At 43.3% G+C, this 14,317-nt stretch overlaps 1 protein-coding gene and 1 long non-coding RNA gene across 2 annotated transcripts in view; one reads left to right on the forward strand and one right to left on the reverse strand.

Annotated features, from left to right (window-relative positions):
• The window catches only part of LOC118692254 (uncharacterized), a 42,809-nt gene that overhangs the window by 18,706 nt on the left and 9,786 nt on the right, over positions 1-14,317 (forward strand). The gene's annotated exons all lie outside the window — the stretch shown is intronic.
• The window catches only part of TRPC7 (transient receptor potential cation channel subfamily C member 7), a 74,349-nt gene that overhangs the window by 2,835 nt on the left and 57,197 nt on the right, over positions 1-14,317 (reverse strand). The window contains 3 exon segments of the mRNA XM_036391949.2: positions 2,578-2,658; positions 5,373-5,594; positions 8,367-8,562. Of these exon segments, the coding sequence (XP_036247842.2) occupies positions 2,578-2,658; positions 5,373-5,594; positions 8,367-8,562 (499 nt within the window).

A 14,317-nucleotide genomic window follows, 5' to 3' on the forward strand; every position in this document is an offset into this window, starting at 1 on the left:
AAGAAATAAGTGGTTAATTAATGATGTTAGCAAACTCACTCACAATGCAGCTGACCTGAGGTTCACAGAAAGACTTTGTTACCCTTGTCATTGGGTTTTAAAAAGAAAATAAATTTAGAGAAGGACAGAGAAAAGAGAGTCTGAAGAAAGGTGGGGAACTTGGCTTAAGGGAGAAAAGTTTCTTAAGGAAATGGTGGATTTTAAGAGACATATATGGTGAAAAATGTAAAGCCATGTAAATTTACAAAATGGAAGATGATTGTTAGTAAGGAAGAGTAAGTATGGGAATAGATGATAGTTATGGATGTGAGCTTGCAATGTGCTATTGTTCCAAGAATGCCTAAGCTCCATTTATCTAGAAGGAAAGTAACTTTGGCAGTTTTGGGCTGCACTCTGGGGTACAGCTGATAGCCTTGTCTTCACTTTAGAAACGATACCCCAGTGAGGAAAAAAATCTCATAATAAAAACCTATAAAGGAAAAAAGGAATAAATATATATAAACATAAAAAGAACTGCTCTCTCAGAGACAGAGATTTACATACATCCTCTGCAAACACAAGAGAGCTCAGTGTCTTTGACCAGATGTCCAGTGTTAAAGGAGAAGCATCTCCCAGCATGGACTCCCTTCACAAAGCAATCACATCTCTGCTTGGAACATCTGAAAAATGCTACAAAGGGTGTGACATTAAGAAAACAGTACACCTGCTCTTTTTTCTGACTAGCCAAATAAGGATTATAGCAGTGCAAAAGGCTTGTGGAGATCAAAGAAGGATCCAGTCATTTGTATATGCCATGCAGCCATGGAATATGGGATGACTAAGACTGTCCTGTATGTCAGAGGCATCTGGCTAAGGCAGCAGAGATGAGGTACAGTGCACCTACGGTGTGCTGGAGATGGCCAAGGTAGTAGAATCCAGAGGGAGGTAGGGCTGTCACCTGAGAAAACATAAATGAAGTAATGTTTGGGGAAAGTAGGGAAATCCTGGATCCAAAAATAAGTAATTTTTTTCCAGAGCAGAAGTCAGAGGAGATTTAGACTAAAACAAGGAATCAGAACACAGGTTCTTATTACCTGGAAAAAAATGATACATAACCTCTCCTTACACCAGTTCCCATATTCTCTTTGATAAAGATATCATTTTTCCTAGACTAGTTTATTCCCAAATCATGGCAGCTGTACTGAATTGTTCCTCATGCTTTTCAAAATATTGCATGTTTAAATTCTGTATATTTTTGTTATCCCTCTAGAGCACTGTTCATACGTAGTCTTAAGCACACAGACTGCAGAGACTGCAGATACATCCCTCAATAAACACTGCTAAGCAAGAAGCAACTGCTTCAAAGGTTTTCCCAGTTGTAGAAGAAAAGCTTTCCAGACAAATTATCACACTGCTCCTTTTTCTTTATGTTCAGACTATTACATTCTCCTTATATTATTTGGGCAATTTCTTTCTGCAGCAACCAAAATGTTCTAAGGTAGTTTGAAGACAAACCTGGCATTATTAAAACAAAATAACAGGTACTTGTATTTTTTTGTCTATTTTCACCTTTGGCTTTTTCAATATTGGAAATAAAAGTCCAATTTACCATAAACACTGGGTGGCCTCACTGAGAAATAATAGCTACAGGAAGAGAACCAGTCCAGCAGAGGCTGACACATCATCTGTGGGTTTGAATGGATGGGGATGTTTCAGAAGTGCTGAAATGCCACTTTGAGCAGGGCACAATCTCTCATCCCTTTTCCTTTGATAGAATCAAGCCAACTAAAGATGCCAGAGTGAATGCATCCCATTTCTAACTTAGATTTTTAGATACCCCTCCTATTTTGGTAGAAAAGCATGAAAAATTTTTAAAACCAGTAGAAATTTCTTACTGGTCTGCTGAACAGCTTGGGAGCCCATTGTGCTGGAAGCTGTACCAACACAAGACAAACCACTTCTGGAATTGCCCTTGCACATTTTAGCCAATTTAACTATTATTTTCCTCATCTCTTTAATGTCAGTCCTTTCAGACACAACACTTGCCATCAGATTCCTTTCCACTTTATGTTAAAAAAGAAGGCAAAAATCCTGTGGGCCACATTCTGTTTTGCCCTGGGACACGTTTGCACAAGAAATAACACATCTGCTGGCACCACACTGGAGCTGGACAGGCAGCTGTGGTACCCTGTGCCACCTCTGCAGCCACAGGGGCGTTCTGAACCGTAGCACATTGCAGGGTTAGCTGGGCAGGACGAGCCAGAGGAAGCACGTGCAAATGTCAATGCAGCAGCTGGAGAGGTGGCTGAGCCATGGGGGATGAAATGCCGTCAATGCAAGATGGGAGGAGTAAAGGTTGGGTGATGTGTGTTGAGTTAAACCCCCTCGGGAGGCATTAATTAGCATGACAAATGCTAACACCATGCGTGTTTCCATGGGGTACAGGCTGCCTTTGCTTCCAAAACACCCCAGCCCAGCCCTGAGGCAGTGCCCATGCCAGGACAGCATCGCCTGGGACAAGGCAAAGGTGGTTCCTGCAGGCAGGAGCTGGGCACTGGCAGAGCTCTCCCCTGGCTCCTGCTTTCATGCTCTGATTACCTGGTATCTCGTGGGCTTGGTGTAAGCGTTCTTCCCAGAAAAACTCTCTGTGTTTTGAATGCTAGAGTGAAAACGAACTTTCTGAAATTATAAAACATCATGACATGATTAAATCAATGATAGCTTCTCATACCCAGACAGCCCCAAACCAAGCAGAGCTTTAGAAAAACAGTAGGAAATGGTTCTGTGTACAGTAGAGTAAAAGCCAGAACATTCAGGCCAAAAAAGGAAATTTTGGAAGACAGAAAAAAACCAAAAACCACACAAGTTAATGGAAAAATCTGGATTCTAAGTTATCTAGACAGAAATGGTATTCACACACAAGTTTTAGACACCAAGGTGTAAAGAGGCACAAAATACTTTTATCTTAATGAGGCTGATGCTTATCAATTCAGAACACGAGATCACTACTTGTATTTGGAAGAACAGGATTGTGGTACAAAAACCAAATTCTGAAAGACAATTGATTTTCACAGGTCCCTTTAAAACAGCAGTACCCTTGTCTATTTCTTTCTGGTCAAGAAAAAGATGCATTTCTTAAACAGACAATTTCATTTTTATCAGAGGCATGACAGCTCTAGAAGCTTCCAAGAAGACTTTTCTAGACACTACACATAGAATTTGTTGGAGATTTCTTTGACTGTAATCCACCTCTGAGGTTTTTGATCCAATACTAACAAAAAAAAAAGTCATTTATTCAAGGAATAAATATCATAGACTTCTGCACCTATATGCAATTCTATGTAGAGGAGAGGCCCTGGATAAGGACTTTTCTTCCATGGTTGAGCCAGAGATCCTGATTTATTTTTTATCTTTCAAATGAGGATGTTTATAATGATTGAAAATCTGAAATAATAGTGTAATATTTAAAAAATGTCTTTCTTACTCATCAGGTGTATCATGAACTTAGAGACTCTTGAAGATGATACGTGAACAAAATCAATAGGCAAGCAAGAAATGACTGATATTCTTAATTGTTTATGCTAAAGCCATGGAAAATATGAATTTTGCATGAGTTCCATGAAAAAGGGCAAGCCAGACACTTTCCCTCATCAGGCTTGGGGAAGCAGAGGCTTAGAGAAAATTTTATTACTTTGTTTTAGGCTTTGAAGCAGAAATTAAATTTCAAACAAAGCGAGCTTAGTGCAGTCTGATTCAAATAACATTTTAAAAGCATTTAAAAATCATTATTTGAAGGAGAAACACTTCTTTCATTTTGAGACTCCACTGTTCTAGTGGTTCTTCCAGTAATCAATAGCAGTGTTAAATGAATTTGTAGAATGCTTGTCTATCTCAGCAATGCTCCCCATGTTGATGGTTAAATTATTTGATAATACAGAGTAAACCCCGTGGACAGACTTCTCCCTTCAATTTAGGTGCTGGCAGAGAGTGGGTGAGCACCAGACCTGAGCAGATCTCTCAAACTCCTGGGAGGATGATCCTCTTTGGAGGCTGTGGGCTTTGCCTGGACCTGGATGGTTCACCATGAGCAGGATGGCTCACCATGAGCAGGAGGGCTCACCATGAGCAGTAGGGTTCACCATGAGCTGGATGGTTACCATGAGCTGGATGGTTCACCATGAGCAGGAGGGCTCACCATGAGCTGGATGGTCACCATGAGCTGGATGGCTCACCATGAGCAAGATGGTTACCATGAGCTGGATGGTTCACCATGAGCAGGAGGGCTCACCATGAGCTGGATGGCTCACCATGAGCTGGATGGTTCACCATGAGCTGGATGGTTCCCATGAGCTGGATAGCTCACCATGAGCTGGATGGCTCACCATGAGCTGGATGGTTACCATGAGCTGGATGGCTCACCATGAGCTGGATGGTTACCATGAGCTGGATGGTCACCATGAGCAGGAGGGCTCACCATGAGCTGGATGGTTCACCATGAGCTGGATGGTTGCCATGAGCAGGAGGGCTCACCATGAGCAGGATGGCTCACCATGAGCTGGATGGCTCACCATGAGCTGGATGGCTCACCATGAGCTGGATGGTTACCATGAGCTGGAGGGCTCACCATGAGCTGGATGGTTACCATGAACTGGATGGTCACCATGAGCTGGATGGCTCACCATGAGCTGGATGGTTCCCATGAGCTGGATAGCTCACCATGAGCTGGATGGCTCACCATGAGCTGGGGGGCTCACCATGAGCTGGATGGTCACCATGAGCAGGAGGGCTCACCATGAGCTGGATGGTTCACCATGAGCTGGATGGTCACCATGAGCTGGAGGGCTCTGTTTGCTCCTCCAAGAGATCCAGGCAGATCTTAAAGCCTACATGTCTCAAAGGCAAATTCTGCAAAGCCTCCTCCAGCTTCCCTTCCCTTCTCCTCAGTCTTCCTTCCAAGGTTACAGCTGAGGGTGGCCTGCACACATCTCAGCTGGAGAGTGCCACCCTGTTGTCCCCTCCCTGGCCAGTGTCACACAGCTCTGCTGGGAGAGCCTGGAACAATGGTCCTGAGCCAGACAAGGTTGTGAACCTCTTTGTGCCTCTGCTTCTGCCCCTCTCTCTGATCTTGCTTATTTGGCCTTGGAGTGCCTGCTTTTATAAAAGTTAAAAAGTGCCTGCTTTTACAAAAATTGCCCTTTCCATGGTGCCTGGTGCAATGAGGCCACACCTTTGGGAGGGCCCTCTGCTTGCAATGTGATAGAACAACGTGCAGTGGTGAAGTCCTGTGAGGCTGTGCTGTCCCCACTGTCCCTGTGTACCATCCAGCCCCCTCCAGAAGCTCCCTGGCATGAATCCTTTCCACAAAGAAGCTGAAAAGTGCAGATAAAACATACCCGTTTTTTGGAGTTCAGCATCCCCATCTCAAGGTCATTTTCACAGTTTTTGGCCTTAGATTTGCAGAGTTTTATGAGGCACATTTTTATTCTCAGTATGAGATAATAAAATGATTTAGGGCTTGGCACTAGATTAAAAGGAGCAGGTAAAGTCCTTCCTTCATCAAAGTAGGATAGCCAGAGCTTGGCACGTGCAAACTTCCACTCCACATCTGCATCCTCCTTGGGAAGGGAAGAAGGAAAAACAAATCAACATCCAAATTAGTAAATAGGAAGGAATGTAGCTCTGACCAGGACAAACATACAGGTAGGAGTTAGCTGCAACCAAATTCTGCCTCCCAGAACAAGGCCCCTGCACAAAATGTGTATTTGCAGGCTTCTCTATGGTGATTTCAAAACAAGGAAAATTTAAACAAAATGGTGCATAAACAGAGTGTATGTGTGTTCCAAATATTAGAATATTTCCTTGTATATCAAAGGGTTGTCTCAGTAACAATCTGGTTTTTTGCTATGCTGACAAATGAATGTGTCAGAACATAGAGACATGGAAAGCAGAAAAAATTTTTATGAGCACAACAACAGCAAAGACTGTCTGTGATGAACTGCAGTGCTCTGTGCCATCTGTTACCACTGCTCTGGCCAGGAATCCCCTCAGGGAGGCTCAGACACTGCTGGATGAACATTCTTCTATCATCAGCTGATTTCCTCTTGGGTCCTGTCTGTATTCACCACCATGTATCCCTAAACACCTTAATTCTCCTACTGTTCACCTCCTGTCACTGATGAAGGTGGTGAAAACCTCGTCATTCAGTGTCTGTGAATGTCCTTTATGAATTGTCAAAGCGGGCTAGGATCACTTCCAAGTAACAAGGGCAAGGTTAGTAAATATTTTATGGAGGAAATCATTCACTTGCCATTTATACAGGACGATGATCAGGGCCATGAACCAGGAGCATTTATCAGGCAGAAGAAAGGATCAGATACAGCTGCTGTACCACTGTGTTCATTGTGCTTTACATGGAGGGCAGAAGCAGCAGCAGAGGTGTGGATCTGCCAGCTCCCTGTACTCGTGTACATCTGTGTTCTGCTGGAATTCATGCCCTCTGATTATCCTGAACCTCTGGAACCTGCTCAGGAACTGCCATGACACCATGGAGATGAATTCTGCCACAGCTACAGCAATGTGCCTTCTCCAGAGCAGCAGCATTCCCTTCTGCCATTTGCTGTTCTCATGGTTTGGGGTTGCACCTCACAGAATTCTTTAGGTGAATTACAGAACAAACCACTAATGAAGAGTTCTAATGCCTTTCTGTTAAGCAGTTAAAGGTATTACTGATGGGAGTAGTTCTGTTCTGTGGCTAGCAAAAGGATTTCTTTCCATAAATCCAGATTTGTCAGGAAGCACCAATACTTGAGTCATAAACACAGGAAAACCAGAAGCAGCAAAGAGAGATGTTAAATGGAAGGCAAGAAAATATGGTCTTGTCACTGCAGCTAACAGCAAACCATCTGCTCACTGACCATAATGGAATTTAATTCTTCAGTAATGTCCATCCCAGGACATTATTGACATTTCTCTGGTCAGACAAACACTTTGGCAATAGGGACTTCCTCTGCAGTCAGTCACCACCCCTGGGGATACTGAAAGATGTGTAGATGTGGCACCTGGGGACATGGTTTGGTGGTGGCCTTGGCCACCTGGGTGAACACTCATGGAATTTTCCAACCTATATGGCTCAGATTCTACAACTCTCTTTAATCTTCACAGAGATTCACAGAGAGCTCTCGAAATCTCACACTAGTGAGTACTTAAATGAATTACTAGGAGAAGAACTAGTTTTTCTTCAATTAGAAGGATCTGGGCCAAACACTCACACTTGTTTTGTTTGCTGATAGTTACAAGAAATCTTTAACAAAATTTCCAAACTTTCCATGCCATCAAGAAGGATGACAAACCATTTTTCCAACAAAATGGCTTTCACAAAGTTTAAACTGGAAAGTTAATATAGGCCATCTCTTCAGATATTTTCAGAGACCTTTTTTTTTTTAAGAGCATCTCTGTCTACTACAATAAACTGGAAAATGCAGTAAGAGGCTGAGACCACTTCTGAAGTAAAACTTGTTTCAGGTGAATAGGACTCAGGGAATTGCTTGATCCTATGTGATTAGAAACCTTTGGAGAAATGACTCTGCTTTCTGCAGTCCTGAAAGGTTCTGGGGCAGAGAGCATGTGTAAGGTCTCTCTGACATTTAGACTCAGTTACAGCATGCACAGGATAGAGTTATATTTGTACTACAGTTCATGGATGAATCCAACATTACAGTGAGAAAATATTTTCAGCCCTGGCCTTTTTCAATGTCAGGTTTTGAGGGGAGATTAGGACAAGTAATTACTACAAACCCAACTGCAGAAGTTTGACATTTAACAAATCAGAAGTAAAAGGTGACTCACCATTAACATTATCCAAATAATGTATTTTTTTCTGCCTTTATTTAGATTAGCAGAGAGTTGTTTATGTCCAAAGCATTTAGCAAATCCACTCTGCTAATAGCCACACTACTGAACAGGGCTGGGTACACCCTGCAAATGCCTTTCTGCAGAAACCTATTAATATTCCTTGAGGGCTCTGTTTATATGCTTCAAAAGATGTTTTCTGTAAATGTCCACAAAGTCATGTTTTGCAGACCCTAAAGACTTTTCAAAAAAATTGTGTCAAGTTTTATGCCTGGTAACTGGACAATATGGAATTTCTAAACATTTTCATGAATGCACATGTGTTTCATATCTACATGGGCTGGAGTGTTTAAGCAGTAGAGAACAGGGCAAAAAGTCAGAAGAAATTTGGGGACAGACTCAGCCTTAACTGTAGTACCACATATGATGTTTTCAGGATTCTAACCTTGGATGTAAAGTAAACTACAGCCTCCTTTGGTTTTTAGCATCTTCATTATCAGTAATAATTAAGTTTGTGTTTGTAATCTGATTTATCTTACCTCAATTTCCTGATAGGAGTTGTTGATCATGGCTATTAACATATTAAGCAGCACAACCACCATGGTCACGTTATATACTCCATAGAGTACATATCCAATATTCTCAATGAATTTATGGTCATACTTCAGCACCACAGATATCACTTCAGATAAGCCAAATATTGACCAGAATAAGGTTTTAAAACTTTCTTCTACCCTAAAAATAAAACAAACAATCTCTTAATAGAGTTGACACTGGGTTAGCCAGGCCACATGCTAATAATAAAAGCAGCAATCCACAAATATAAATATATCTTGGCACAGTTATTGCAACCCATTATCCATCACCCAGGGATGTGCCAAATCACATTTCCTGATTTGATAAAGAAATATGATTTCTGAAAGTTACAGAGTGCCCCGATTTGCTCCATCTGTTCTTATCAGGTGCATTACACTTGGGTTTTGTGTCCCTAATAGGGATGAAAAATCCATGGGCAACTTGCAGTTTGAAACTTTTTATATAGGGCTTTTGCTTCTACTCACTCACTCACTGTTGTTTCATCCCAAGAAGACAGAACCAAGTCTGACCTCCTTCTCTGCAGTTTCCAGGGCAGAAGAGAAGCATGTCTTTTACCCAGGAGAAAGGATTGAAAAGTTCTGCATTGTGGCATTAATATAAAGAACACAGAGTGCAAATATAGTCAGACCATAGTCTGATTTTCTTCCCACCCTGCTTTGGGACTCGAAACATGTCAGACACCCAAGCATTCGTAGGAAGAAATTGGATTTAAGGAGTGGTAGAAGATGTTGCAGAGAAGCATTTTGATTTGATTATTATCCTTGCTTGAAAGTAGAAAGGAGCAAGAGGAAAATTAAAAGTTTGAAACATAGGGAAAAGGGGAATAAGCCAGTGACAAAGAGAAGTGGGGCTGGAAAGAATGAAGCTGGACTAACAGGTCAGAAGGAGAGTCTGATACAAGGAGCTGGGGCAGTAACAAGGGGGGGGAGCAGCAACAACTGAAAAGGACAGAGGGAGGAGGAGGAGGAGGGATGCTGGCACATTTTGAAAGCATTTTGCCTAATATTTAACTTAGAAGGCATTTTGCCTTTGCTGAGCCTGTTAACAGTTAATTGCCTCCTTTCTCCTCCTGCCTGCCAGGAGGGAGCACCTTCAAATGAAACAATGCCATAAAAATTATTTTGATGAAATTTTTCTTACTAGCGTAGCATCTTACTAATCCTGCTAAATCTGTTTATAGAAACAGCTTATAGACACAAACCATGGCATATTCAACAGGAAAAATAAACATTACATCAATTCCAGTGTCAATTACACCATTCATAAAAGCAAGAGAAATTAATTTCAACTCTTTGAAAGGCTGGTGCAGAATTCCTGGACAGCTCCTTTCTGCTGCAGCAAACTGCTTTTTAATTATCATCATAATTTGTACTCCATAGCTCATTTACAAGTAGTAGTAAAACTGCAGTAAATAGTATAATATCTACTCTGTATATTGTTTTGTAGGGACTGACCTTGAGTGATGTTTCAAATAAATGTTGCACAAATAAATGTTCCCGGATCCCCAGAGTCACTGATGCCCACTCCCTGACCCTGCTGCTTTGCAGGGCTGCAGAGATACCCCTGGGGGGTTTCTGACCATGCTGCACTCAGGTGCCATCACTTTTCCGCCTGCTTTTCCTCTCCTGGAACACCCTGCTCTGTTCTCCTGCCCTCATCTGCAGCAGAGCTGACCTGGCATTATTGTGTCAGACTCCCTGCACTGTGCAGTGGCAATCTGGCCACTGCTCCTTCAATAGATGTTGTGCTTTCCAGTTTATTACACCAATGATCTTTGGCATTGGAACCCACCACCGAGGTGATTTCCCAGACTAATAAAAACCATAACTCCAGCCCTGAGCCCAGCTGCACCCTGCTATTAACTTTCCTTTTTAATTTAGAAAGGTTCCCTCAGTTTTCCACCCTGCTGGCAGGTTTTAATACAATGTGTCAGCTCTGCTCCTTTTCTGCAGCTTGAGCATTGACCTCTATACTCGAGCAGTGCCAGATTCTCCTTGAAAAGTAAATTGAGAGCTGTGAGCAGCCTTGACCACCCTGAGCCCAGAGGTAAGGGTGGGGTGCCAGGTTCCTCTGTCACGTCCATAAACCTGATTTCCAGTGTCAGGCAAGGGACCAGTGCCCGTGGTGGTGGGACTGGGAGGCTGCTGGAGAGGCTGACCCAACCTGTAGCCCCAAAATGATGTTTAGCAGTGCCCCCAGGCAGATGCAGGTCTCTCTGTCAGAGGAAATGATTTAAGGAGACCTTGTACTAGTCCATCCCTACCCTTCACAAAGGCTGGATGACTCTTTCCTTCTCCCTTTTAGATCATTGCCAGGTTGCACGAGATTTGGCACAGGTTACAGGGAACATCAGTTGGGCTTTTTGTTTTGTTGGTTTTTTTTTTTTTTTTTCAAGAACATCTCACTAAAACATGAGAGGAGGACATTGGGAGCCAAGTTCTCAGATTCCAAGATGCCAATGTGTCTCCTTGTTGCCAGCTAAGCAATTTACCCCCTTCCTGCAAGGTCAGCAGGTGTTTTATCCTTCTCAAAGGCAAACAAATGAAGGACTTAGGAAGTCAGGAGTCCTGCCCAGACTGACAGCTCCTGGCAGCAAGGGGGTGTGGCAGTGACAGATTGGCAGATGCTCCCTGTGGAGGTGGCTCTGCAGCAATCACCCTCTACTGTGCTAGAACTGACTGCACTGGGGAGACCACAGAGATAGTTTGTTTGTTTGTTTCATTTATTTATTGCAGTAAAATTTAAAGATTTTGTATTGAGGACGGTGATGCTTCCTAACAGAGCATAGCCAATTATTTATTTGCAGATTTTCCTCACTTTTGTATACAGCAGTGTGCTGTTCATGAAAAAGGATCATGGCAAGGCTCTCATTTCATATCAGTCTTGTGCCCTCCTCTTTAAGAAACCTTAAGGCATCCTTTCAGATTTATCTCCTTAAATGAATTTGAGAACTAACTCTGCCAAAAAAGCAACACAGTCAATGCAATCTACAAAACTATCACATTTTGACAAAACAAAACAAGTAGAAAAAAGCCTCCAAGCCTCGAAGTAGCTTTGGCACTGAGCAGTGAGTCACATTCCCCTTTGGGGAGAGTGAGACAGAAAACCTTGCCTTGTAGCCTTCAGCCTGATTTCTGATGCAGAAAGCAAGATGAACACAATCAGCCTTGCCTCCATTTCGATTTTGTTTGCATAGCATGTTCTTAATTACAGGCTGTTTCAAGAGCTGTGTGCTGTACACAGCATCTGATAAACAGATAAACATAGCTGGTGTGGTGGCAACTGCTGTGGAAATGATCTGCTCTTCAGCATTGAAGAACTTCCAAAAATTTTTGAAAGTGTATTTAGTTGAATAATTTCTATATTTAACTAGTGTGGAGTAAAGACAACTGCATCCTTATTTCATTTGCTTCCAGAACATCAAAAGGAGAGAAATGACAGAAACTTTGTATAATAACCCAAAGCAGAGGCCACTGGGGTGCTATGTGCTTGCTCTGTAGATGAACAGAGAAGAAATTGAGTACACAATTTCAAAGTACAGTAGAAAGGGAGGGTGAAAGTTAAACCAAATATTCACTAACTATTATCATCAGAACTAAGCAAGCAATTCCCTCAGTGTACACTCTTTTTTCTGCTTACATACTGCCCTGGGAAGGTGTGCTTTTTTTAAATGTGTAAGTTGAAGAATTTTAGTGAGCAGCTGTTTGTCTAAGGCTTCCCACTGAGGCAATCCAGGGAGCTGCCAATGCTGTTTGGAACTGCCCACAGTCAATTATGGGCACAAATCCAGTGGGTCTTTTTCTGTCACAACTGTCCAAGTGACCTCTGAGAATCAGAGTTAAATATTCACATTTCTGACTGCAAAACTCGCTCTAAAATTTCACCCATCCTCATCAGAATTCACAAACACGCTCCAGGAGATGCTTTCTGTGATGTTGCTGCAGTCACAGAAGGGTTATGAGGACACCAAAGTAAGCATGACCCCTTTTTGCCCCAGGGATTTTTCAGGGAATGGACAGCTGCAGTAGCCAAGCTCTAATACTGAAATCTTCCTCCTTTCCATGAGTAAGCTGATGGCATCAGGAAACCACCACCTTCAGCAGGGCCAACAAGCAGCCACCCAAACTAGAGCAGGAAGGATTGCTACAACTGGTGTCTGCCCATCTGCCAAAACAGCCTTGCAATTTTCCTATTAAAATTGTTTGAGGCTGTCTACCTCAGGCCTTCTAGTTTGTTGCATGGAATGTCTAAGAAGGATTTTTGGAATGAATGTAAATCTATTCTCTTTGTTTCACATGATGAAAGGGCTCGTTTCCACTGATCATCATTTGCCACTCCTGTGTGTTTAAATAATCAGAAGAAAGTAAGTATTTTTAAAGGCTCTTCCAAATTCTTGAAAGGAAAATTTATGCTCATGGAAGATTTGCTTTGTAAGAACACGAAGTTCCCCCAGGATAAGTAGTCAGCAGGCTGAAGTTAAGGAGGATGTCTCCCCAGTCCAAATATCCTTTGGGCATTCAAAGCAATCTTTACTCCAGTGAGCAGTCATCATTTTAGTGAATGTTTGATCATTATTTCAATCAAAAGACAGTAACTACTGTTGCAGTGCGTTTTGTTAAGTTCTTAGGTTGGTTTGTTCCAGTCCCCCTATGTCTGAAAATGGTTCTGCCCCAGTTCTCCCTTCCCGCCTTTGGAGCTGTCTGTCTCCCTGGCTCCACCCCAGCCAGACAATGTATCCCCTAAACTCCGCCCCGGTTTCCCTGGAAACCCTTGGATCTTTTCTTCTGACCCCTCCCCAGTGCCCCGCCAATCACTTTCCATCCCCACCCTTACTGCTAGAATGTTCCAGCAGCGGAGTTCGATGGTTGGCTGAGGAACCGGGGCCCCTCCCCAGAATGTTCCCCGTTGGTGCTGCTCATGTGTCAATCCCTCGGACCCCACTCCCCACTGTACCCCCATTGGCCCAATGCCTGGCACCTCCCTTGTTCTCCCTACCCCTTAAAACTTGCTGTCAGCCCCCCCTCTTCTTCTCCTGTCGGTCCCTCCGGGATTCGTTAAAGCCCTGGTTAAGCCACAGTTGGAGTCCGCCCTCTTCTTTCCGCTGGCTGCAGCTTTCCCAGACTCCGTCCTGCACAAGCTGTGCCTACAGCCGCAAGCTGGGCACTGCCTTGGGCGCTATCCCGAAGGCAGCTGTCGGGAGAAGGGCCCCTCGTGCTGCTGGCAGTGCTGGGAGCTAGCCGGACCTTGAGAATTCAGCACTGCTGCAAACTACTGGAAGATGCACTTAGATAATGAGTGCTAATAAGAGAGCTACTGGGCTGAGTTGCACCAGTGGCTGGAATTTGTCAGTGCTGTTGTCCAGGGATGTGCCTGTGGGATGCCACAAGTGAGGGCTGCTGTGCCACCAGGCAGCCAGAGGTGATACAGCCTTGATTCTCATTAAAATCTTGTGCTTCAAGGGCATCTTCTTTTCAAATCTGAAGCAAGTCACATCCCACACACTCAGTTCTCTTCTCCCTAACTACTGAGCACAGATAAATGTAAATGCATCTGGTCTCATAAATCCTTCCACTAAAATGCACCCTGAGGCTCCAGGAGAGGTCTAGAATGCAAATTTGGCTCAACAGGGGAAAGTAAACATTGTGTTACAGGTTACATATGGCACAAGAGGGTGGTGTGGTAAAACTGTAAGGCAACAGCAACTTGCAGGACAGAAATGATGCTGGAAAGGTAATTTCTCCAAGAGGAGTGATGAGCTTAGCCCCAGGCTCGTGTGTAACACGTCCCAGGACTGACACATCAAATGCAGCATCCAATGTCTGCTGTGCACACAGTCACCACTGTGGGCTCGGGCTCTATGGCTTTGGAGTGGTTTCCTGGAGTCAGCTCACAG

This window comes from Molothrus ater, chromosome 15 (genome assembly GCF_012460135.2).
Source record: "Molothrus ater isolate BHLD 08-10-18 breed brown headed cowbird chromosome 15, BPBGC_Mater_1.1, whole genome shotgun sequence".
Taxonomy (NCBI): domain Eukaryota; kingdom Metazoa; phylum Chordata; class Aves; order Passeriformes; family Icteridae; genus Molothrus; species Molothrus ater.